At 48.2% G+C, this 24,977-nt stretch overlaps 1 protein-coding gene across 6 annotated transcripts in view; it reads right to left on the minus strand.

Moving 5' to 3' along the window:
- The window catches only part of SNAP47 (synaptosome associated protein 47), a 46,235-nt gene that overhangs the window by 20,198 nt on the left and 1,060 nt on the right, over positions 1-24,977 (minus strand). For 2 of the 6 annotated variants that reach the window (XR_013445913.1, XM_078067735.1), the window contains exons 1-3: positions 20,400-20,546; positions 18,787-19,316; positions 580-1,070 (exon numbers count right to left, since the gene is read on the minus strand). Coding sequence is in view for 5 of the 6 variants with exons in the window: in XM_078067735.1 (XP_077923861.1) it covers positions 580-1,070; positions 18,787-19,271 (976 nt within the window). In the remaining variant the exon portion in view is untranslated. Of the gene's footprint in view, positions 1-579; positions 1,071-18,786; positions 19,317-20,399; positions 20,562-24,491; positions 24,515-24,977 lie in introns of those variants that run through there. The other 4 variants (XM_078067737.1, XM_078067734.1, XM_078067733.1 and 1 more) reach the window with 4 other exon arrangements.

Consider the following 24,977-nt stretch of genomic DNA (forward strand, 5'->3'; position numbering starts at 1 on the left):
AAGTCAGATGACCCCAGGCTGCTGTGGGCGAGGCCGGGGCTGGGACCTGGGACTCTTGCGACCCCCAGGGCCATGCCCAGCTCCGTGCTCCCCAGAGACACTCGGGAGGACAGCACACCTCACCGCCAGTGGAGGCCTGCAAACCCACAAAAACTATGCTGCAGTTTTCAGAGATTCTGATTCCTAAACATGTCCCTTGAAGGCGGGCTGGGATGACCCAGACTGACGCCAAGGTCAGGGGTGGAGGGACTGGACACCCACCAGGGTGGGCAGGTAGGTGCCCTGAGTCACACAGAGGAAAGGGGGAATCGCCTAACGTGGAGCCTTCCTCTGTTCTGAAAGGGCCACCAAGCCTTGCTGAGCTCAGGGGAAACCCACATAGCCCTCCAGTGTGTGATACACCTGCGCTCCGGGACTCACGCTGAGGTGGCAGGTACTGAGGAAAACGGTCTGAAGTATTCTCATTTACAAACAAACAGACAGTCTGCACCGGTGCACAGAACCAGCAGATGCTCTCAGTGACGCGGCTCGTTAACGGTGTACCACAGGCCGCGGCCCTGGAGACCGACACGCACTTACCCGCCTGCCAGACAGAGCAGCCCTTCTCTGCTGGGGAAGACACGCTGGCACTTCCGGGCGTCAAGCCGCCTTCTAACAATTCCATCTTCTTGCTGAACTGCACCTCCAAAATGGGGACAGCCTCGGGCATCTTGGCGGATATCAGGCGATAAGCTATGTCTGGCTTCCCGATGAACCGCTGGCGGACGCTGATTTCATAAGGTGTGTGAACCTTAATGTCGTCTATATGTTCTCTTTCAAATCTGTGCATGAGCAAAGAACTCGAGTCGCGGATTTCCAACCCGGACACAAGAATGGTAAGACTTCCTGCTTTAACATGAGATGCTGTCCCCTGGGAGATAACAGCAGGAATTCGGACCACTACCCCTTCTTTTCCAAGAGCTTTGGGACTAGCCGTTGAGGTGCCCCCCTTGGGCTTTGTTTCTGCTGGCATCTTCCAAAGCTTGGAGCTGAAGGGCCACCAAGAAGGGGACTCCAGCTCCGTCAGCAACCTAAAAGACCAAACAAAACACAGAAACACCGTCAACTGAGTTTTAATGTTTTCTTGAAAACTGTTAACCATTTTGTAGTGTTCTTTTCCACAAGCACTCCATGAAGCAGAAGAGCAGGAATTCCTATCCGTGTGTTTTAGAAAAGAAAACTAAGGCTAAGAGCAGGATCTCGTAGGCCTACGGACACAAAGCCCATCAGTAGTAAACACACAACATGAACACACATCTTCTGACTAGAACGTTGCCCTTTTCACATTGGACCCTGGGTAATTCTGACTCAAAATAAATCCTGACCTCAATCTGGAACTTCCTGCAGTAATCTCTCCTTTCCAATGTGGTAACAAGCATGTGTGGCTAACTGGGCATCCAGAGCGTGGCTGATATAATGAGGGACTGACTTTTCAACTTAACTACATGTGGCTAGTGGCTACCACAGTGGATGGCACCACTGTAAAATATCCACGAATACAAAGAGATCTACCTTGTAGCAAAAAAAAAAAAAAAAAAAAGGAAGCAGGAAAGGAAAAGCAAAGCAACAAAGATGAAATGGTATCAACAAAAAATAAATATCAAGATGGTGGAGTTAGACTCAACCATATTAGTAATTATACTAAATGTAAATAGACTAAATCCTCTAATTTAAAGGCAGATTGTCAGCCTGGATTAAAGAATAAACCACCAAGACACAGCTATGTCTTGTTTATAAGAGACACTGAAATATAAGGACACAGAAACATCAAAAGCAAAGGGACTGGAAAAAAGATATATTGTGCCAAAAGTAAACTCTAAGACAGGGAGTGTTACCAGGGATAAAGACAGACAATACATAAAAATAAGAGAGTCAATTTGACAAAAAGACTTAATACTAAACATGTATATCTAACAAAATTTCAAAATTCATTAAGCAAAAATTAACAAAACTAAAAGGAGAAATAGACAATCACAGTTGTAGATTTCAACAAATTTCTCTCCATAATTAACACAGCAAGAAGACAAAAATGGTTAGTAAGAATATAAACACTATTTAATCCACTCAGCCTGACTGATATTTATGGAAACATCATCCAACCGCTGAATGCACACTCTTTTAAAGTGTATTCAGAACATTAAGAAAAGAGTATAACACATCTCAATAAATTTCAAGTATTGAAATCCTACAGAGCATACCATCTGTACCCAAAGAAATGAAATTTGAAATTAATGACAAAAGACTAATAGAAAGTCCTCAAATATTTGGAGATTAAACACAATTCTAAATAAAGGGAATTGGAAAATATCTGAAGTGAATGAAACAAAACAATATGCAGGAAATGGCATGATGCAAACAGAGCAGTCATGAGGAAAATTTATAGTTCTCAATGCATGTATTTGAAAACTTCTTAGAAAGGTTTATAATCAGTGACTTAAGCTTCTGTCGCAAAAAGTTATAAATTAAACCCAGAGTAGAAGAATGGAAAAGCAGAAATCAATGAAACTGAAAACAGAAAAAAAGAAAATATTAACAAAGCCAAAAGTTGGTTCTTTGAAGTAATTTTTAAAAATTAAACCCCTACAAGAAATGAACAAGAATAAAACAAAGAGGGGCGCCTGGGTGGTTCAGTTGGTTAAGCGTCTGCCTTTGGCTCAGGTCATGATCCCAGGGTCCTGGGATCGAGCCCCGCATCGGGCTCCCTGCTCAGTGGGGAGCCTGCTTCTCCCTCTCCCTCTGCTGCTCCCCCTGCTTGTGCTCTCTCGCTCTCTGTCAAATAAATAAATAAAATCTTAAAAAAAAAAAAAAAAAGAAGAATAAAGCAAAGAAAATGCATATTACCAATATCAGGAATAAAAAGGGAGGCATCACCATAGATCCCTTTAGCCCCTGAAAGCCTTCTAGGGGATATCACACCCAACTTTACACCAATAAATGGGACAACTTATATGAAATAGACAAAATACTCAAAACACCCAACCTTCCAAAACTGAAGCAAGAAGTAGTTTAAGAATATGAATACCCATAACAAAGTGGCAGCAAGAGAAATTTAGAAAAAAAATCCCACTTACGAATGTACCAAAGATAATAAAATACCTTAGGGATACACTTAACTAAGGAAATGAAAGACTTGTACTCTGAAAACTATAAGACCTTGATTAAAAACAAACAAACAAACAAACTAAAGACAACACAAACAAATGGAAATACATACTATGCTCATGGACTGGAATAATTAATACTGTGAAAATGTCCATAATTCCCAAAGCAATCAACAGATTTAATGCAATCCCTATCAAAATACCAAGAGCATTTTCCACAGAACTAGAATAATACTAAAATTTGTATGGAACCACAAAAGACCTCAACTAGCCAAAGTGATCTTGAGAAATAAGGACAAAGCTGGAGGTATCAGAATCCCTGATTTCAGGATCTACTACCAAGTTGTAGTAATCATAACAGCACAGTACTGACACCAAAGCAGACACATCGATCAAAGGAAGAGAACAGAGAGCCCAGAAATACACCCACACTTACACTGTCAATTAATCTATGACAAAGGAAGCAAGAATATACAACAGGGAAAGGACAGTCTCTTCAACAAACGGTGGTGTGAAAACTAGACAGCCACATGCAAAAGAATGAAACAGGACTCTTTATTGCACCATACACAAAAATTAGCTCAAAATGGATTAATGGATTAAATGTGAGACTTGAATCCATAAAACTCCTAAAAGTAAAATCGCCTTGACATCCGCCTTAGTAACATATTTATGGATATGTCTCTTTAGGCAATGGAAACAAAAGTGAAAACAAACTGTTGGGACTACATCAAAATAAAAAGCTTCTGCACAGCAAAGGAAATCACTGACAAAACAAAAAGGCAATCTACTGAATGGGAAAAATTATTTGCAAATGATACATCTGATAAGAGATTAATATCCAAAATATATAAAGAACTTATACAATTCATCACCAAAACAAATAAACAATCCAATTAAAAAATGGGCAGAGGATCTGAATAGGCCTTTTCCCAAAGAAGACATCCATGTGGCCAAAAGACACATGAAAAGATCTCAACATCACTCATCATCAAGGAAATACAAATGCAAACCACATTGAGATATCAACTCACACCGGTCTGAACGGCTAAAATTAACAACACAGGAGACAACAGGTGTTGGTGAGGATGCAGAGAAAGGGGAACCCTCTTTACACCGTTGGTGGGAATGCAAATTGGTGCAGCCACTCTGGAAAACAGTAAGGAGGTTCCTCAAAAATTAAAAACAGAATTACCATATGATCCAATAATTCCACTACTGGGTAGTGGAATTCACCCAAAGAAAATAAAAACACTAGCGATAAAAATATCTACACCCCTATCTCTACTGCATTATTTACAATATCCAAAATACGGAGATAACCCAAGGGTCTCCCTAGATGGATAATGAAGATGTGACACACACACACCCGCACAGTGGGATATTACTCAGCCACAAAAAAGAATGAAGTCTTGCCATTTGCAACCATGTGGATGGAGCTAGAGGGTATTATGCTAAGTGCAATAAGACAGAGAAAGACAAACACTACATGACTTCACTTATATGTAGAATCTAAAAAACTAAGCAAACGAACAAACAAAAAGCAGAAACAGACCCATAAATACAGAGAACTGATGGTTGCCAGAGGGGAGAGGATTGGGGGAGGGGCAAAATGGATGAAGGGGAGTGGGTGATACAGGCTTCCAGTATGGAACAAATAAGTCATGGAGATAAAAGGTACAGCATAGGGGATACGGTCAATGATATTGTAATGGTACTGTAATTACAATGGTATTGTAATACCAATACAGATGGTAGCTACACTTGTGGTGAGTGTAACATTAACTTGTCAAATCACTATGTTGTACATCTGAAATTAACAGAACATTGTGTATCAACTATACTTAAATTTAAAAAAGGGGGGGCATGGATGTCCACCCTCAGTTAGCTATACTGTGGTGTGCTTTCCCCTAACTGGAGTAGTGTCAGAAAAGGTACGTGAGGAGCCTCGACATCCACCCTTACCTGGCTGCACTAGGGGTCCTTCCCCTAAGTGGGACGGTGGTAGAGAAGGCCACATGAAGAGCCATCAGTAACAAGGGAAACCTTACTGGCTCAGTAGAAGGGGATGGTAACAAGACCCCCCCAATTCTCCCAGCTAGGGCACAGTTTTGGGGAAGCCTGAAATCCCACTCCCAGCCAGCAGCAACAGGTGTCTGTTCCTACCCCAAGGCACAAACAAGGGCCAAGTGGGAAATTGGGGCTCTCATCCTCACATGGCAGTAAGAGGAATCAGCTTCCCTTCCCCTTCCCTTCTTTCTTTCTTTCCTTTAAGAGAGAAAGAGAGAGAGTGGGGGAGGGAGAGAGAGAATCTCTCACGCCCAGCATGAGAGCCTGACATGGGGCTTGATGGCACCACCCTGAGATCACGGCCTGAGCTGAGATCAAGAGTCAGGTGCTTAACCCACTGAGCCACCCAGGTGCCCCAAGAGGAAACAGCTTCTTACTCCTGGGCACTGTGTCAGGGAAAGCTCTGCTAAAACAGAAAAACAAGATTCAGAGTCTTAATACCCAAAATGTCCAGGATACAATGAAGAATCGCCATGCCAAGAACCAGGAAAATCTCTTCTTAAATAAAAAATACAAGCAAATGCCAAAACCAGGATGAAACTGATGGAATTACTGGACAGGAATTCTAAAGCACCATCATAAAAGTATTTCCACAAGCAATTATGGACATGCTGGAAATAAATTAAAAACCACAAAGTCTTAGCAGAGAAACAGAAGACACAATAAAGTATCCGGGAATTTTTGAACTTAGAAATACAATAACCGATATAAAAAATGGGTAAATGTAGACTGCAGCCTGAGATGAGAGATAAAAGAATCTGTGAAATTAAAGATCAAAGAACAGAAATTACTCAATCTGAACAACAGAGAGAAAATACTAAAAACAACAATGACAACAAACCCAAGGGTCCAAAACAAAAGACTGAACACTCATCACCACCACTCCAGCAGGAGAAGAGAAAGAGTGTGGGGCTGGAAAAGTATTCAAACAAATAATGGCTGAACATTTCCCAAGTTAGGCAAAAAGACATAAGCCCGTAGGGTAAAAAACAAACCTAATCAGACCCACACAGCATAAAACCAAAGAAATTACCGTGAAGTTATGTTAAACAAAGAAAAGATCTTGACAGTGGCACGAGAGACCTCACCTACAGGAGAAAACCAATTCGAGTGACAGCGCACTTCTCGTCAGAAACCATGGAGCCAGAAAGAAGTGGCACAAAGGTTTTCAGTGCTCAAAGAACTGTCAGTTCAAAATTCCACATTGAGTGAAACTTTTCTTCAGGAATAAAGAGGAAATTGAGTTATTCTCGGAGGAAGAAAACCCACAAAGAAATTGCTGCCCTAAAAGAATGTCTCGAAGAAGTCGATGAATCAGAAAGGAACTAGTAAGGGCAGGAATCCTAGAACATCAGGAAGGAGGGTAGAGAAACAGAAAGAGTAAAAATATAGGGAAATAAAATGCACTTGCTTTTTTCTTTTGAGCTGGCTAAAATATGTATGGCACTTGAAGTAAAAATTACAAAATTGATGTGGTTTTCAAATAGGTAAATGAAGTTAAGATAATTAACTTACAGAGGATTTATATGAATCTGGTAGGGTAAACAGACATAAAGACAGTGGTTAGGTTTCTACACACCGCTCAATTGGGTAAAATGTCAACACCAGGGGCGCCTGGGTGGCTCAGTCGTTAAGCGGCTGCCTTCGGCTCAGGTCATAATCCCAGAGTCCTGGGATCAAGTCCCGTATCGGGCTCCCTCCTCCGCGGGAAGCCTCCTTCTCCCTCTCCCACTCCCCTGCTTGTGTTCCCTCTCTCGCTGTGTCTCTCTCTGTCAAATAAATAAATAAAATCTTTAAAAAAAAATGGCAACACCAGCACACTGTGACCAATTATGCATATACAACGTAATACCTAGAGTGACCAATGAAGAATATATGTAAGAACATACATTCAAAACAGTGTAGGTAAATCACAATGGAATTCTGAAATAATATTCAGGTAACCTACAGGAGGTGGGGGAAAAAAAAATGAGCAATAGAGGGAACAAGTAACACAAAAAATAAAACAGCAGATTTAAGTGTTTTTACACCACACTAATAATTACATTGCTAGGATGGCAAAACTGCTCCAGGTTCAGTCCAATTTCTATCAAAATCCCAGCTGGCTCTTGTGCAGAAACTGGCCAGTTAATCCTGAAATTCATATAGAAATGCAAGGGACCCAGAATAGCCAAAACGATCTTGAAAAAGAAGAATAAAGTTGGTTGACTCCCACTACCTGAGTGCAAAGCTTACTACAAAGCTATGGAAATGAAGATGGTGCGGTACTGCCATAAGGTCCACACATGGATCAATAATAGAACTCAGTCTAGAAACAAGCCTTTATGCGTAGGGTCAGCTGGTCTCCAACAAGGACGACAAGACAATTTAACGGGGAAACACTAAATTGAAATATTGCTGAGACCACTGGATATCCACATAAAAAGAAAAGAAGTTGGGCCCATTTCTCATGCCATGAACTGCAAGTGGATCACAGACCTAAACAGAAAGGCTAAAAAAGAGTTAACCTCTGTGACTTTGGATTCGGCTATGAATCAGATATGACACCAAAGGAAAATGATGAAAGAAGAAGAGATACACTTTAAATCTTTTAGGCCTGCACCCAGCCAGGTCTGGGCCAGAGGCATGAGAGATGCAATCAGGCCCTGGGATGCTGGTATCCCGAGGAGGAGTCGAGGATGTGGCCACGAAGAGGGCCCATAGTCGTCTCCCACAGTCAGACCGCATGCTCCAGGGAGGGAAGTCTGCTTGGCAGTGTCTGAAGAAGGGAAACTGCGAAGCTCTGGAAAGCTCATTTTTTGAATATAAAAGATCAATGTTGGATGCTAGATCAAGATCGGGAGGAAGAAAAGGACATTTGGTACTGTTACGCTGAAACCAAAATGAAAACAACAAAGGATTTTCTCTGGTCCTTTAAAACAGAGATGCCAAAATAGGACACAGATGTTTTGCTACATCTCTTGGGTTGGACTAGTTTTTCCCACCATGAATACGGGAGGAACTGGATGAGTTCTTTTTTGAATATATATATTACATAAGTAAATGAATCTCTTGCTCTAAGTTATTTTAAGAAGAAAAAATTAACTGCACAGTTATGAGCTGGGAGCATCATAACGTGTTTTGAGAATTGTTCTAAAGCACAAAAGTGGGGCACCTGGATGGCTCAGTCCATAGAGCATGTGGCTCTTGATCTTGGGGTCATGAGTTCAAACCCTACATTCCCACGGAGATTACTGTAAAAAAAATCTAAAGCACAAAAAGTGGAAAGATTGTTATTTTCAAACTTGACTCTTCAACCAAATGACACAATTTGTACAGCCTTTGTGAATATTACGATGGCCACTGATGGGACTTAAAATTGATAACATGCAGTCTGAGGAGAAAATTTCTATTGCGAAAGTTGAGGATAAAACTTTCTTTTACTCAATCTGTCTTATTTAGTTCGAAAATAAATTGTGTTTGATTCTTTGGAGAAAAAAAAAATTCTCGTTTCAAAAAATATCTTCAAGAAAGTAAAATGGGGGCACCTGGGTGGCATAGTTGGTTAAGCGTCTAATTCTTGATTTTGGCTCTTGTTCATGATCTCAGGGTTGTGGGACTGAGCCCCCTGGGCTCATGCCTCTGTGCTCAGTGGGGAGTTTGCTTGAGATTCTCTCTCTCCCTCTCCCTCTGTCCCTCCCCACTCCATGTCTAAAATAAATAAATAAATCTTAAAAAAAAAAGGAAAATAAAATGACAATCCACAGAAAGGGAGCAAATATTTTCAAATCATGTATCTGATAAAGGGACTTCTACCCAGAACTCTATAAGAACATTACAAACTTCTATAATGAACTCTTATAAACTCCACAATAAAAACACAACCACATAAAAAACGGTCAAAGAATCTGAAAACAAAATATACATATGGAAAAAAAGCATATGAAAAGATGCTCATTATCACTAGGAAAATGGAAGTCAACCACCCTGTGAGACACGACCTCACATCCACTAGGAGAGTTACAATGAAAAAGACAGATGACGACAAGTGTTGTGAGGTTGTGGAGAAACTGGAGCCCCTCACACATTACTGGTGGGGATGTAAAATAGTGCAGCCACTTTGGAAAACAATTGGTCAGTTTCTCAAAATGTTAAAGAGACCCAGCAATTTCCCTCCCAAGGGAAAGGAAAACAAACGTCCACAGCAGAACTATTCATAATAGCAACAAAGCAGAAACAACAAAATGCCCATCAAAACTGGTCGATGGATAAACAAAATGTGATAGATCATACAACAGAATATTAGCCAGAAATCTACAGCAACAGGGCGCCTGGCTGGCTCAGTCAGTAGAACATGTGACTCTTGATCTGAGGGTTGTGAGTTCAAGCCCCATGCTGGGCATGGAGCCTACTTTAAAAAAAAAAAAAAAGAAAAAAGAAAAAGTAACAAAGTACTGATATATCCTACAACAAGGATGAACCTCAAAAACATGATGCATATGTGAACTCTCTAGAAAAGACAAATCTACACAGAAAGAGTACATCAGTGGTGACCTGGGCAGGGCAAGAACAGAGTGACTGCCAAAGGGCTTGAGGCAACTTTTGGGAGTGACAGAAATGTCCTAAAATTGGACTATAGTGATATCTGCACAACTCTGTAAATTTACCAAAAATCATTGAATTGTTCACATACAATGAGTAAATTTTACGGTATGTAAACGAGAAGGCTGTTTTAAAAAAAATCTACGAAGACACCTCAGAATAAAACATCAGAATATCTAGGATAGGGGGAAACCAGTAGCCACAATCCTACACAACTTAGCAATAACATACACTAGGAAGACAATGGAAAACATCCTCAAAGTGCTGAGCTACATAGGGCTCAACTGTGAAAAGCCAAACTGTCATTCAAGAGTGCCATCTTCCAACACGTGAACACCAAGGCCACACTATTTACTCACAGACGCCAATGGAAATACAACCAAACTACTTACAACTAGATTCCAGCAAACTCCTGATAGCAAAACCGGGTTACCAACTTGTCTTCATTTCATTTAAAGAGAGATAAGGAATTCCAGGAAGTAGGAAGCATATAATCCAGATTTTTAGTATATATATACAAGTTTGTTTTCTTCGAGTTCTATGGGGCCCTTTTGCTGCTTTTGATCGCAGAGAGGCTGGCATAGAGGTTTCAACCACCATGAACTGAAGCAGCTTTCCAGCTAGAGAGAATTCAAAGAGACAAGCCCTATTTCCTCTTCCCTTCATGGGAGCCAGATACCTAAGAATGGAGAGACAAGGGAAGAGAAATTTCAACGACCACACACAAGAAAGACATGGTTTACAAAAATAGTTTGGAAAAAACACAAAGGTCAGCCCCAACCCTCAATAAGCAAAGACCACCAATCTCCAAGGAGTAGGAAAATTAGGTTTCCAGACTGAATCAGTCAGCTCGGGCTGCTGTAACAAATACCACAAACCGCATGGCTGGACAACAGACTGATTTCTCAGTTATGGAGGCTGGGAAGTTCAAGATTAGGGTGCCAACAGATTTGGTTTTGGGGGAGAGCTCTCTCCCTGGCTTGGAGATGGCTGCCTTCTCGTGTCCTCACACAGCAGAGAGAGATGTCCAGCCTCTTCCTCTTATCCCACTGTGGGGGCTCCACTCTCATGACCTCATCTAAACCTAATCACTTCCCAAAGGCCCTGTCTCCTAACACCATCACACTGAGGGGTGACTTCAATATATGAATCTCAGGGACACAAATACTTAGTCTATAACAGAGTTACCACAACATAATAGAATGTGTAGTTCTCAAGAAAACAATTACAAAACATACAAAGAAAGAAGGAAGTATGGCCCATTCATAAGGCCCATTCCCATCTCTGAGGAACCTCTAATATTTTAATTATTAGTCAAAGATGTTACACCAAGATCTTAAATATGTCTAATGAGCTAAAGTAAACTGTAACAACTAACCGAAAGAAATCAGAAAAAAATGTCTGAACAAAACAAGAATATCTGTAAGAAAAGGAACCAAAATCTAGAGCTGAAAAATACAGTAACTGAAATGAAAAACTGACCAGAGAGATTCAACAGCATATTTGAGCAGGGAGAACAGAGAATCAGTGAATTTGAAGGTAATACCTTTGAAATTACCCAGTCTGAGGGGCAGAAAGAAAAAAGAAGGAAGAAAAATGAACAGAGCTTAAAGGACCTTTGGGATACCATCAAACATACATAAATGCATTATAGGAATCCCAGATGGACAAGAGAGAGAAAGGGACAGAAAATTTGAGGAAACGATGGTTGAAAACTTCCCAAATCTGATGAAAGACATGAATGTACACATTCAAGAAGCTCAACAACTCCCCCAGAAGGATAAACTTAAAAAGATCCACACGGAGATACATCATAGTTAAAGAGTTGAAACCCAAAGACAAAAACAGAGTTTTGAAAGCAGGAAGAGACAAGCGACCTGCCACATTCAAGAGATTCACAATAAGTAGTAGTCCAATGTAATCAATCAACCAACCACCAAGTAGCTGGCTGAACAGCCTAGAGAATAGAGCCATACTGGAGACTCAGTGTTGGTCTCCAGATTGGGTGTGCAGCGGTGGCCGTGGCCAGGCTGGCCTCGGTGAGTTGAAGTCCATGTTGCTGAGACCCATCATAACTTCCATCTCTGTCACCATGCTCACTTTGCTCATGGGCCTACTGGGCAACTGCAGGAGATGCTGGGGAAACAGGCTGACTGGTATCCAGAGAAAAGGTCATCCTATCCACTTGATTATCACAATCCTCCTCTGCTGAAGAGACTCTGGTGAGCATTCACATGGGATACATCTTTGCCTTTGGCCCACTCAGAGAAGTCTATCCATATACTTCTACCCCAGACCTCCCTGTCATAAAGTTTCCAATCATGTTTCTTCCATTCCCCAAACATCCAGCCAAACCACTGGCCACAGCCAGTAAGTATGCAGTTGAGCCTCTAGCCATTCCTCCTTCCAAGGAAACTGTTGAGTAGAGTACCACACAACGGTCACCAATCTCAGGGGCCTCCAAACACGTCTGCTCACAGCCATCTTGGAGTTACCACAGAACACAACATGGTCAAGCACTAGATGGAGCAATGCCTTACCCAGCTTTACTCACATGGAGAAGAGACAGAACAAAATCAGGTCCAATAGTAGGCACTGGTACCTCACGGCCAGGAGGTGCCCCTGGCAGCCGATGCAGGACAACTGGCTTATGTACATCCCTCTAATGCTTCAGCTCAAGGACCAACCCCTCCCCCACAACTATGGAGTCTGAAATACGGAAGACTGGGGGTGTGCCTGAGAGCCACTCACATGCATGCTTCTGTAGAACAAGAGAGCACTGGTTGAGCTTGTAACAGGGAAAGCCATTTCCCTACTAGGGGATAAGCCTGGCACAGGCTATGTGTTCCAGGCCTAAAACCCATTCTTATGAGGCTGAGAGTGCGTCCAAAGACTTTACGCACAAGACTGCCTTCCCAACACAATGAATTTTCTGGTGCAGGCCTTGAAGTTCGGCCCACTGGGAGGATTTCTGAGTGATGCCTGCATATTGCACAAAACCATCTGTAAACCAGGCTCCACTATTTTCCTCCTCAGTCAATTACTGTAGGGTGTTCCCCGTGTAGGGAATGTGCCCCAGGTGCAGGCTGGGAGACAGAAGGCGGTATGGCAGGAGTGGGGGCCATGTGACCTAGCCTATGCTTTCAGGGCCTGCTTGAGCCTCATCTGTAGCAGGGCTTTGCTCTGAAATCCTACAGGCACGCACTGTGACTCCCTATAAAGGTCCGCAAAGGCTCCAAAGAGAACCTCTGTCTACCGCAGATACTTGGAGCGCCACTGGATCTGCTGGATCATGTGGCCCAGGTGGCACCTGGACCCGCTACAGAGCCTTCTTGTTCCGGGCCCCACTCAAAACTAGCAACTTTTCAAGTCACTTGGTAACTGGCCAGAGCAGCACACCCAAATGAAGAGTATGTTGCTTCCAAAATGCTAAGGGGCTCACTAGGCGCCGTGTCTCCTTTTAGTTTTGTTTTTTTCTTTTTTAGATTTTATTTATTTATTTATTTGAGACAGAGAGAGAGAGAGAGAGTGCACGCGCAAGCATGTGTGTGAGTTGGGGGGAGAGCAGAGGGGGAGGGAGCGGGAAAGAATCTCAAGCAGACTTCCAACTGGGTGTAGGGCACGATGTGGGGCTCAAACTCATGACCCTGAGATTGTGACCTGAGCAACCAAGAGTTGGACGCTTAACCGACTGAGCCACCCAGATGCCCCAAGTGTGTCTTCTTTTTGGTTGTAGGAAGAGCCAGATGCAAAATCTATCCTTCACCGTAAAAGAGATACTTCAGCAAGCCCCACTCCAATGGAGCCCTAGAAATTTCAATTAGGATGAAAGTCCCTAATTTCTGTCAGATTTCTTTCCCACCTCTGACAAGCAAACATCTTTCCAGTGCATCTAGAGTAGCTGCTACTTCTTACTTGATCCAGTCCGCATGGTATCCCCCATGTAATGGGCCAGCATGCTATCCTGTGAAGGGAGAGACAGTCAAGGGCCCTGTGACATAAAGCATGACACAGGGCTGGAGAGCTGGTACACCCCTGAGGTGGGACGATGCGGACGCACTGCTGGCCTTGTGGCTGAAAGCAAGCTGATCTGGTGGTCCTTCCTAAGAGCAGGGAAAGAGAGCATTTGCCAGACAGACCACTGCATAGAACGTTCCAGAGGATGTGTTCATTTGCTCAAGCATCTGGAACAGCAACTGCAATTAAGAGTACCAGCTGGGAAGTTTAAGACAATCCATCTTTGTTCTGCACTGTCGAGTGAGTGAGCTGAGTGAGGATGATGCAGGGCTCGCTATCCACGCACCCTTACAGTCCTTGATGGGGGCACTGATCTCAGAAATCCCTCCAAGAAGAGTTTACTATTCTAGGCAGTCCAGAGGCTCCCACTTGGCTTGGCCACCAGAACAGCCCACACTGCACAGGTCAGGGAACCAGTGTGCGATTCTGCCTGCTGCTGGATGATGTGCTCCAGGACTGGGATGGGTTCGGGGCCTACTGGGCCCACTGTGACAGTATGAGGCAGACCTGAGTTAGAACTCCACTGATCCCTTGACCCCCAGAAGCCCCTACTCTGACTGGTCTGCTGGCATCGGGTCAGTTCCAGCATCCAGGGGTCCCGAAAAGTCTGACTGCTTCCTGCTCCCCAGTGCACAGCTACCCTGGTTAAATGCCACAAGTCCCGTGGGGGAAGGCTGGGAGAAAGAACAAAGGTGTAAACTTTAATTAATCAATTAATTTATAAAGATTTTATTTATTTATTTGAGAGAGCAAGAAGGAGAGACAGAGAGTACAAGTGGGGAGGAGAGGGAGAAGCGGGCTCCCAACAGAGCAGGGAGCCCGATGTGGGGCTTGATCGCAGGACCCTGGGATCATGACCTGAGCCGAAGGCAGACGCTTAGCCAACTGAGCCACCCAGGCGCCCCCAAAGGTGCAAACTTTTAGCAGCAAACTGGGGTCCTTCCAGCGTCCCCATCATTCAAGGGGTTTTGGGCCTGCAAACTCGGTCTTCAAGTCTGGGTGCTGATTCAGGGGCCATGACTGCTTTTTAATTCAAGTTAGAGGCTTGCTCACTTGACCCAGCCGAAGTATGAACTGGGTCAACTGGGACGCCTGGGTGATCCTGGGGTCCTGGGATCGAGCCCCCATCAGGCTCCCCGTCCCTCTCCCTGCTTGTGTTCCCTCTCTTGCTATGTCTTTCTCTGTCAAATAAATAAATAAAATCTTAAAAAAAAAAAAAAAAGAACTGGGTCAACTGCCCATCTACTTCTCCTCCAGGGACACAGGTCTCTCGGAGTCAGACTATTCTGATCACAGCTTTGGCTCTGCTGTCCATTATGGTGACCATCCCCGCTTGTCTTCAGTGGCCAAGGGCCACCACCTGGCACAGCCACCCCAGAATCTAGTTATCCCCACTGAAGAACCCTCTATGTGGAAAAAGACAGAATACCAGGACCTCTGAAAACAGGTGTGAAGTTGGGCCTCAAAACCCAACAGACTGGAAGTTCATTTAACGAGAACCGACCTGGTGCTGCCAGGCCCCACCTCCGTCTGGTCACCACTGAAGGGGGCGTGGTGAGCTGTGAGCAGGAAGTGGGAGCAGAGGCCTCCCCCAAGCCGGGAGGCACACCCCAGGCCCTTATGCAAGAGGCTTTCCAGAAAATCCTGAGAGATAAGAGGACAGCCAACCCACAAAGCAACAACAGGCTGCTATTCAAAAGGAACATTTGGAGATTAAAAAATAAATCTTAGAAATTAAAAATATCCCAAAAATGGAAGGGTAGGAGGAAGATGAAACTCAAGAAATAGTAGAACAAAAAGACAAGGTGAAAAATGAGAACGCTATCAGAAGATCAATCCAGGACAGCCGAGAACCAGACAACGGGAGTTCCAGAAGGAACACACTTTAAAACTGAAAGGCAGAACCACATCACATGCTCACCAAACACCCGTGCCAATGACCCCCATGAGCCAGGAGACCCCCACGAGGAGCACCCGTTGGTGGCTCTGTGGGAGCTCGCTATGGAACTGCGGCACGTGTGGCCCTGTGCATGCCCCTCCAGCTCGGGCTTTTGCAGTTCGGTGCTCCCTGCATTTTTCCTTTACTGCTACTTTGCCCATTTAAAAACTCTTATAAATGGTGCTTTTGTATACATCTACCTTCAACTTGGTTTTGCGTTATTAACATTGCTTTGAGGTGGATCCAAGTCAGTCCGTGCAGACCTAACAGGAATCAGTGTATTGAATCCGAGTCAGCAGTGATGTGGGAAACAAAGGCAGAAGGAAAGGAGGGTAAAATTATTTGTCTTATACCCTGCAGCCTACTGACAAATACTGTGTTCCTGTTAATGCCTGGCTACAAGGAAAAACCTCCTTGGTTTGACAACAGCAAGGGCTCTGGTAGCCCGTGTCGTCCTTAGCAGATGAAGATCCTTTTGGAACCTCCCTTATCTTTACTCCCCACCCCACCCCAAAGTATAGCTCCTCATAACCCCCAGCAGCAGCTCTTTCCGCCCACGGGTCCTGTCCCCGTGCTTTAATAGAACCACTATTTTGCACTGAAGACATCTCAAGCATTCTTCCTTGGCCGTCAGCTCCGGACCTCACCTCCACTCAAAAACTACACAGTAGTAGTGACTGATTACTGCATCCCCTTGAGGATCGACCGCCTATAGCTGCCTCAGTGAATGTGCCCGTCCACACACGCCGGGCTTGCTCATGGGGTCTGTGCACCTTCGGCTTAGCTAGGTCCTGCCGGTGGCCGAGCCAAGTCCCATCGGTGACAGCGACACGAGACGTCTCGTCCCGACCCACACCCTGACGGTCAGTCGGTGCTGTCCCACATCTACACTTGCTGGTTCAATCTACCTTTCTCTAAGTACTGGAGCGCCAGTACCTCCCTCTCGTGGGCCGGGCTCATCTGCTTAAAAACAAGGCCTGTGCCCTGGCCCCCCTGTGCCCCCTTCCCACTGGCTGGGAAGAGTGCTGCCAACAGCTTCTGACACAGCCACGGAGCCAACATGGGGCCCCGGGGCGTGACCCAGAGCAGAGCCTTCGACCTGCCCGGGACGCTGACCTTCCTCTGCACCTCTGTGTGGGGGAAATAGCCTCCCAGCTTCTGTAAGCCACGGGATCTGCGGCTCTCCGTGACGGCAGCCGACCCTACACTCCAATCAACGGCCCCTGCCCCTTTTTCTACCGAACTGGCTTTTTCTCATTCTGCCATATGAGCTCTCTACCTAGTTGGGTATGAATCCCTGGGTGAGAATACAAGTGGATGCTACAAGCATTTTCTCTAGCCTCAGGTTCATCTTCTCACTTTTGCGGTTTCTTTGGTTTTTTTTTTTAAGATTTTATTTATTTATTTGACAGAGACACAGCGAGAGAGGGAACACGACCAGGGGGAGCGGGAGAGGGAGAAGCAGGCTTCCCGCTGAGCAGGGAACCCGATGTGGGACTTGATCCCAGGACCCTGGGATCATGACCTGAGCCGAAGGCAGACGCTTAACGACTGAGCCACCCAGGGGCCCCATCACTTGGCCTTTTGTTAAAAGAACATTTCTAAATTGCCGGATTGTTCTCCGAAAGGATTAACCAACAGACATTTCCAACTAGGAGTGTGTGAAAGCGCTTATTCACTATCCTCCAGCTGGTACTGTGTACTCTTCCTTTAATTTTTTTTTTTTTAATTCTTATTAACTAGATCATCGAAACCTAGATTTTTATTATTTTAATGTTGACATAGCCCCCCAGTGGAGGGCTGGGGTCGGGCCTGCTCTGGGATGCCGTGTGGTGACCCAAACTCCAGTTCAAGTCTGAGTCCTAGGGAGGATTCTCTGCATGCCACCAGCAGGTGAGGGGAAGAGAGCACACAGATGGGGTGGGAGGCTTTCAGAGACCAGGTCCGGAAGTGACCTACATCACTCCTGCCCACCACTCAGTCCCATGACCTCCCCCGCCCCATGATGGCATGGAAGGGCGAAAACTGCCCAGCTATGTTCCCAGGACCAAAACTCAGAGGTCGGAGCACCTTCCACCTCAGTTACCACAGGCACCCCTCTTAAGGGTAAGATCTGGGGCCGTTCCCTGCAGCACTAGGCCTTTCACCATGCAGGCACTTAGGAAAGAATATCCCAAAATAGCCACAGGTGGTAACTGCAGACTGGGGTCACTTGGGGCCAGGGGTTCTCAGCACCAGTGGCCACGTGTCCCTGATGTGAGACAGCACTGCCTACGCTCAGGGCCCACCACGAGAGGCTGCCACCCCGTCATGAGCTCTGAGGCAGCCCTCCCAGGCACTAAAACCCCTTTCACATTGCACACGGCTTAGAGTCAGGGCAGTGCTTGGCAAACTGGGGTCTTTGGGACCCTCCCGGGGGTCTGTTTCTTCACAACAGCACCATGGTACTGCTCGGCTTTTCGCCCTCACTCTCCTGCTTGTGCAGGGAGCGCCCGGAGGCCCCGGGACACAGGATAACCCGGCTGGGGGGCAGGGCGCAGGCTGCAGAAGCAGGCGGGAGGACCCGGCCATCTCTTCCCACTAAACACGTCTGCTTTATCAAAGCTATTTCTCATTGACAAAGTTATTTCCGTTACTAGGTCACGGGTTCATTATCGCACTTCTTCAACGGACAAATACTTCTTCAACGTGTCGGCACACATAGCCACATAAACAAAAGTTCCTCGGGCCTCCAGTGTTTAGAAGAGCAGGGGGTCCCTGGTTTGGGAGCGGCCGGTGTGGCAGCGCAGCCAGCGGCCCCTGGAGCCACAGAGCTCCAGCTCAAACCCTGCGGCCACATGGCCACGCAGAACAGCACCTTCGTGCGTGTGACCAGGCCCCTCGGCCTGTTTCCGCCCCAGGGTGAAATGAGGCAGCCTTCCTCATTCACACGAGACTGGAGCTCTGCACCAGGCTCAGAACGTGTCCCCCACCAATGCCCACCCGGCGTCACCGCGCACCGCAGGGGCGTGGCCCGTGTGTCCGAAGCGCCCCCTGTACCTGTCAGCGACGTCCAGGTCAGATTCCATCTTGTCCAGGCCCCTGGTGATGCTGTCCAGCTGCTCGCCCTGATGGTGGAGGACTCGGGCCGTCTCTTCCAGGCGCTTCTGGGAACAGGCCATCAGACCAGTCAGCTGCTTCCCCTTGGTCACAGGGAGCGGTGCTTCCGACGGAGACAGCAGCAGCTCTCTCCAGAAATGCTCGATGATGCTGAAGACCGCATTCCGACTGGGCTGCAAGGAGCTGAACCAGTGCTTGAGGTGGTCCTTCTCCAGGACGGTGATAGAACTGAAGACAAAGTGAGAAGCCTCCTTCTTGATCTCAATCACACTAGACAGGGGGAAGCTGACCAGGGCCTCCCCGGTTTTATCAGTTGCAAATCTCAGGGAGTGAGAAGTTAATGAAAGCTTTCCAGGAACCCATCGTTTCTCCGGCTCTAAGTAGTAGGAGCAAGGCCAGGAGTGCACGCAGATCTCTCTGCTCATCTGGCTCCCAGGCTGGTCTGCCCCACGGCCACGGCCACTCTGCCTCTGGAGGAGAGGGACAGGTTAGCGGATGGGTGAGGCTAGCACGTGTCAGCACACTTGGACCACAGACAGTAGGACAGCTCGGGGTGCTGAGTACACCGGGGACTCCCACCACCCAGGACAGGCAGGATGGAGGCCCACCCCCCCCGAACCAGGGTCCACGGCTTGATGCCGCCCCAGGATCCTTCAGAAGAGCACCACTTCTGCTGTGACAGCCCCACCAATACACAGTCCTCACATATTCCTACACTAACACTCTCCTCTTGAAATCTTCATCATAAAGGAAATAATCCTACAGGCAGACCTTTCCCTTCTTGCATGGCCCACAAATTCATCAAGTTCTACGTAATTATCTAGCTCCACGTACGTATCTGTACGTACAGTTTTATACAGCGGTAAGGAAGTCAGGCATGATGGATGTGAGACAATCCTGACAGAACACCGCGTGCGCCCCTCTCACTGACCAGATAAGCCCACAAAGCCAGGAAAGGAGGAGAACCTTGTGCAAGGTCAAGCACAAGTACGTGACGAGGACTTGGCTACAAGTAGACTTGGGAATGCCTCGTGCACCTCCCTTGTGTGCAGAGGTCCAGCTGTACTGGGGCCTGTCTTCCACTCCCCCCCCCGCCACGCCATGCACACACACAGTTACAGCATAACCTCATCTGTAAACGCGGGAGAACAAATCACTGCTATTACCTCTTACGATACTGAGAAGCGTGGGAGTCTCTGAATCGTGGCCATGGGTTCGAGGCCCCCAGGCCATGCGGGACGGCAGGCACCGAGGTGCCGAAACTGACATCGTCCCCGGCTCCTGAAGCTCAGCGTCCACAGAAACCCTCTGCATTTGTTCACTGAGTTATACTTTAAAGACCCAGACTTCTCCACGATGCCACATCAAGCAACCACGGCTGGGCAAGACAAGAAAAGAGCTTGCATCGCATGGAGCTTCCTAATTACACGGAATCCAAGTGCCTGGAGAGTCGGCAGCCACCAGACAGCAGGCTCGCCGTGTGACCTCAGGAGGGCTCTCCGAAGGGCCAGCCAACCCACAGTTCAGACCTGCTGAACACAACACCGAGTTACCTGCTTGACAGCTTTCACACAAGTCCTACGACCACCTGGGGCACAGACGCAGCACGGCGTCCTCTCCTCTGGGACGAGGTCTCTCACTGGACACAGGGAACCAGAAAGCAAACGTGGCCTGCTCAGACTTCTCTCCCCAGCAAGAGGGACATCCACCCGACACTGAAACAAACACAGACCACTGTGGCCTGCTGGCCTGGGTCCTCTACAGGTACAGACCCGCTGGGGCCATTGTGCCGCGGCGCCCCCCGAAGTCATTCGGACTGTGGAGGGTGGGAAGGTCTCTACTCTCAGAACCAGGGAATACTACCCACAGTTTCTGGTGTTTCCCAGTCCAAGACCAAGGTCGGAGGCTGGGTGCCTGGTCAGCACCTGGAGCCGGCCTGACCCTGGTCCTCCCGGCTGAAGGGACCCTCCTGCCATTCAGCCACCCGACCGCCACAAACTGTCCAACCCGCAGAGAGAGTCAGGGCCCGTGTTGTTCACCACTGTCCAGTGCTGGGGAGCTTGCTGCAGCTAGAGCCTGGGTCCCTACTAACAAGAGCCTGGGCCCCGGGGGACTCCCGAGCTCCAAGCGAGATGAGACATGCATGCTCCAGAGAGACAGAGTGTGGCACTGCAGGGTCTGAGGAGCTCCGCTCTGCATGCTTTACAACCATGGAAAGTTCCTTCACCCTCTGGGCCTGTTTACCCCCCACTCAAATGACTGAAGACCGAAGGACAACAGCAGCTCTGAAATATGCTAGAATTCAAAGAGAGAAGGACACTGAGGCGCCTGGCTGGCTCAGTCGTTAAGCGTCTGCCTTCGGTTCAGGTCATGGTCCCGGGGTCCTGGGATCGAGCCCCCCATCGGGCTCCCTGCTCAGCGGGAAGCCTGCTTCTCCCTCTGCCCCTCCCCCTACTTGTGTTCCCTCTCTCGCTGTGTGTCTCTGTCAAATAAATAAATAAATCTTAAAAAAAAAAACACAAGGAGAGAAGGACAAGGAAAGAGGAACGAAGCAGAAACGAAACACTTCTCGCTAAGGTACTGCACGTGAGGACTGTGAGAACAGCACTCGGGTTTGAGGATTCCAGGAAAAAGCAAGCGGAGAAACCTGCGGCCAGCATGCTTCCTACCACACCTCTCCACGGCATTCTTCCCAACAGACGCAGTGACCAAGATGAAGGGGAGGGCCAGAGCAGGAACAACATGCCCACGCCCTCCCTCTCCCTCAGCTGTGAACTCACCGGCCACACCTGTCCCCGGGTGTCCCACCTGTGCCCTGCTGCCCTACCGATGGCAGGAAGCAGCGCCCCTGCTCCCTACAAGGCCGGCCCTCGCTCTTGTGCCCTCGATCCCAACCCCTTCCAGCAACACCGACCTCTCCGTCCTTCCGACACTGGGGCACAGACGGCAAGTACCTTAGGCTCTGTGAGCACACGGTCCCCGCTGCAAGAGCGCAACCCTGCTGGCGTACGGCGGGAGCAGACAGCCACCGCACAGAAACAAAGGGGTGTGGCTGTCCTCATTCACAAGACAGGGGGCCACCTCGCTCGCCCTCCCCTGTCCTAGACCCTCTCGTCAGTTTGCACAGACGCCCTAAGCTCTCCACCTTCCGACAGACCAGTGCCCCCTCCCCACATCCCCACAGCCCTCTCCAGCTACCGCTCCTCCAAGAGACACACCCGCTGCGGCTCCCACCGCCAGGTACCCCCCCAGCCCCGGACACGCTGCTCTGCCCAGGCCTCCAGGTGGCCAAATGCAATGCCCACCTCTGTGTGTTCTAACCTCTGTCCGACACAGCTGCCCCTCTGGAGGGAGAGCATGTTTCCTCCCTGGTCTCCCACCCCCGGCCCCGGGTGCCTCAGGGGCCCCCTCTCCTCTCCTGCCCCAGCACCCCACACCCCATGGCCAGCTCCAGGGGCTCCCTTTCCCCTGTAACAGACCTTTCGCTGACCACACAGCACTTGCCACAGCTCCCAGGAGCCTACATGCTGACAGGCTCAGTCTACATGCTGGAGAAGGCAAACCTAAGGAGGAGGGTGCCTTGGGCACAATGCCAGCACATCGTGGGCACCAGGTAAAAATGTGGAAACAGCGACTGTGTCCACCATGGACGGCTTTCCTCCTCCCACCACTGACCCGGGTCTCTGATCTATGCTTTGTTCCTGGAGGCCTTGTTCAGTCCTCGCCTGTTATAGCCCGGAACCCACGTCGACCTGCGCTGACCCTGGGAATGGAGCTGAATGACGACAGGAAGATCTTGGGGCAGCACCCCAAGGGATGCTCGTGGGGAGACGTGAGCAGGCACGTGGATGGAGCGCACGACGCCCCGCACTCTGTACACGGCTCTGCTGTACATGGATGTCTCCTAGCGCCTGCACCAGGCCTGAGCCCTGGACTGAGCCTCAGCATCAAGTAAACACCCTATTTTTAGTCAGTTTCCAAAGGAACAGACCCAGCAACATTTTACACAAGTTCCAAGGACTCCTGAACGCAAGGAGGCCTGGAGGCAGAACAGTGGGAGCAGTGTCTCCCGGCGCCGGCGGCCACCTTTTCCATTACCTCCACCTCCTGCTCCTCAGAGGCTCCCACTCTCAACCTGGGAGGTTCAAGTGTGCTGCTGCGGGCGTCTCAGGGCCACAACGCGGCCCATTCACATGGCATGCACCATCCTTCTCACCCTCGGAAAGGAGAACGAGGATCTCTCCCTACTCCCGCTGCATTTCCAACCACGCCCTAGCATGAAAGTCCCCTCCAGCCGTGTGGACAGCGCAGTGCTGGGGCACGTCAAGGCTCGGAGCAGCATCCTGCCCCCCACGTTCTGACTCAGTAGGTCCGAGTGGGGCCCAAAAAGGACATCTCTCACAGTTCCCAGACGATGCCAGGGCTGCTTTCCAGGGGCCTTCGAGGGACACAGCCCATGTTGTGGTCCAGCTCCAGCACCAGAGGGCCACCGTGTGGACTAGAGGAAGCACAGCACGGAACATGGGGTCCCATCTCCTACCCTGGCTTCCTGGCTCAGCTGCCTCAACAATCCTGGGGAGCACGTGGACCTGCTGGCCCAAAGCCTCCCCCTTTTCAGGAAACCTGGTTTCAAGAACCAAGCTTCAGGAGCCAGACTCCCAGGATTCTTCCCAGACAACAACTATCTCAATTTCACATTTCTCCCAAGACACACTTTAAACCACATTTTCTCAAGCTTCAGACAGTGACAAACACTCTGCTTCCCACTTTTCCCAACTGCCTTCCATGATCTGCATTCACCACAACTGAAATCCAATTATTAACGAGGACCCAGTCGATTTGTGGCAAGATGTCCACAATATATGATTAAAAAAAAAAAAAAAAAAGCCTAAAAACAGCAGAAGCTTACGTACACAAACTTCCACACGTACAAAATACAGATGTGTGTGTGTGTGTGTGTGTGTGTGTACGGGGGGGGGGGGAGGGGGGAGGGGAGACAGACATAAAATAGGAAGCAATGAAGGAATGCCTGGAAAGATAGCTGCATTTCCAACTGTCTTGTAAAGTCCGGTGTGGATGGGATTAGGGGGGATTCTTCTCCACGTTGACCGCCCCACATGTTCTCCCTGACTTCATGCCACCCACTGGCCCAGTGAGGAATTCCACACCTGGCCACCCCGGGCACAGCGAGGCCGCCTGGGAAGGCAGCCCAGCACACACAGGATCACACAGCCCTTCGCGCTGCTCCACCAGCCCACCTCACTGGTGTGCTCAGCCCCGCCCAGAACCCGGACACTCCCAAACTCATCCTCCTCCCAGTCCCCCGTCTCCTCTGCCTTTCCCCCCCTGCCGTCCTCCCTGCTCTCCTTCTGGGTAAGCTTTAGGATACGTGGAAAGAGTCCCCCTCAAGCCCCTCTCCAAAGCTCAGAGTCCCAACTGGGGAGAACTCCCTTATCCCACCCGCAAAAGTAAACAGGGTAGCATCTTCCTCATTTAATAAAAGAGCGACATCTACCCCTCCCCTTCACTCAGAGTGTCCCCTTTGTTCAGGAATGACATAAAGTGGCATCCAGATTTTACAAGGCACGGTCGCCAACTCAGAGCTGTAAATGCATCGCTCCAGAACTGAGTCAGACATCTCTCACCAGGTGCAAAACTACAGGATGCATCTGCTTCTCCCTCAAGGAGATGACAGGTCTTCATTGCTCCTTCTTGTGCTTGACCACATATGAGATGTATGAAGCTCTGCCCAGATCTGTACTCTCCCGCACACGCTCCACATACACGTCATCTGCCAAGCTCCCGTAGCAACAAGCCTGCGTTCTTCCTTTCCAGACTGATGGGGTAGGTTGGCGTTCACAGAACATTTTCTCTAACATGCTCAGACCCGGACATGTCACCCCTACCACATCCCCACTCAGACACCCCCCCATTTCCGTCCTGCCGGTGTGCAGCCTCAAACACTCACCTTTGATTCTCCACACCTGCATTTCAGGTCCCCTGTTCCCCCGCCAGCCCCTCACCATCTGCTCCAGGCCTCCACCATCCCCTTAGGCCCCAAGCATCTCTTCCAGGTCCCTACAATCCCCCTGGGCCCCCAATATCCCCTCCAGTGCCCCAGCATCCCTCTA

This window comes from Halichoerus grypus, chromosome 2 (genome assembly GCF_964656455.1).
Source record: "Halichoerus grypus chromosome 2, mHalGry1.hap1.1, whole genome shotgun sequence".
Lineage (NCBI taxonomy): Eukaryota > Metazoa > Chordata > Mammalia > Carnivora > Phocidae > Halichoerus > Halichoerus grypus.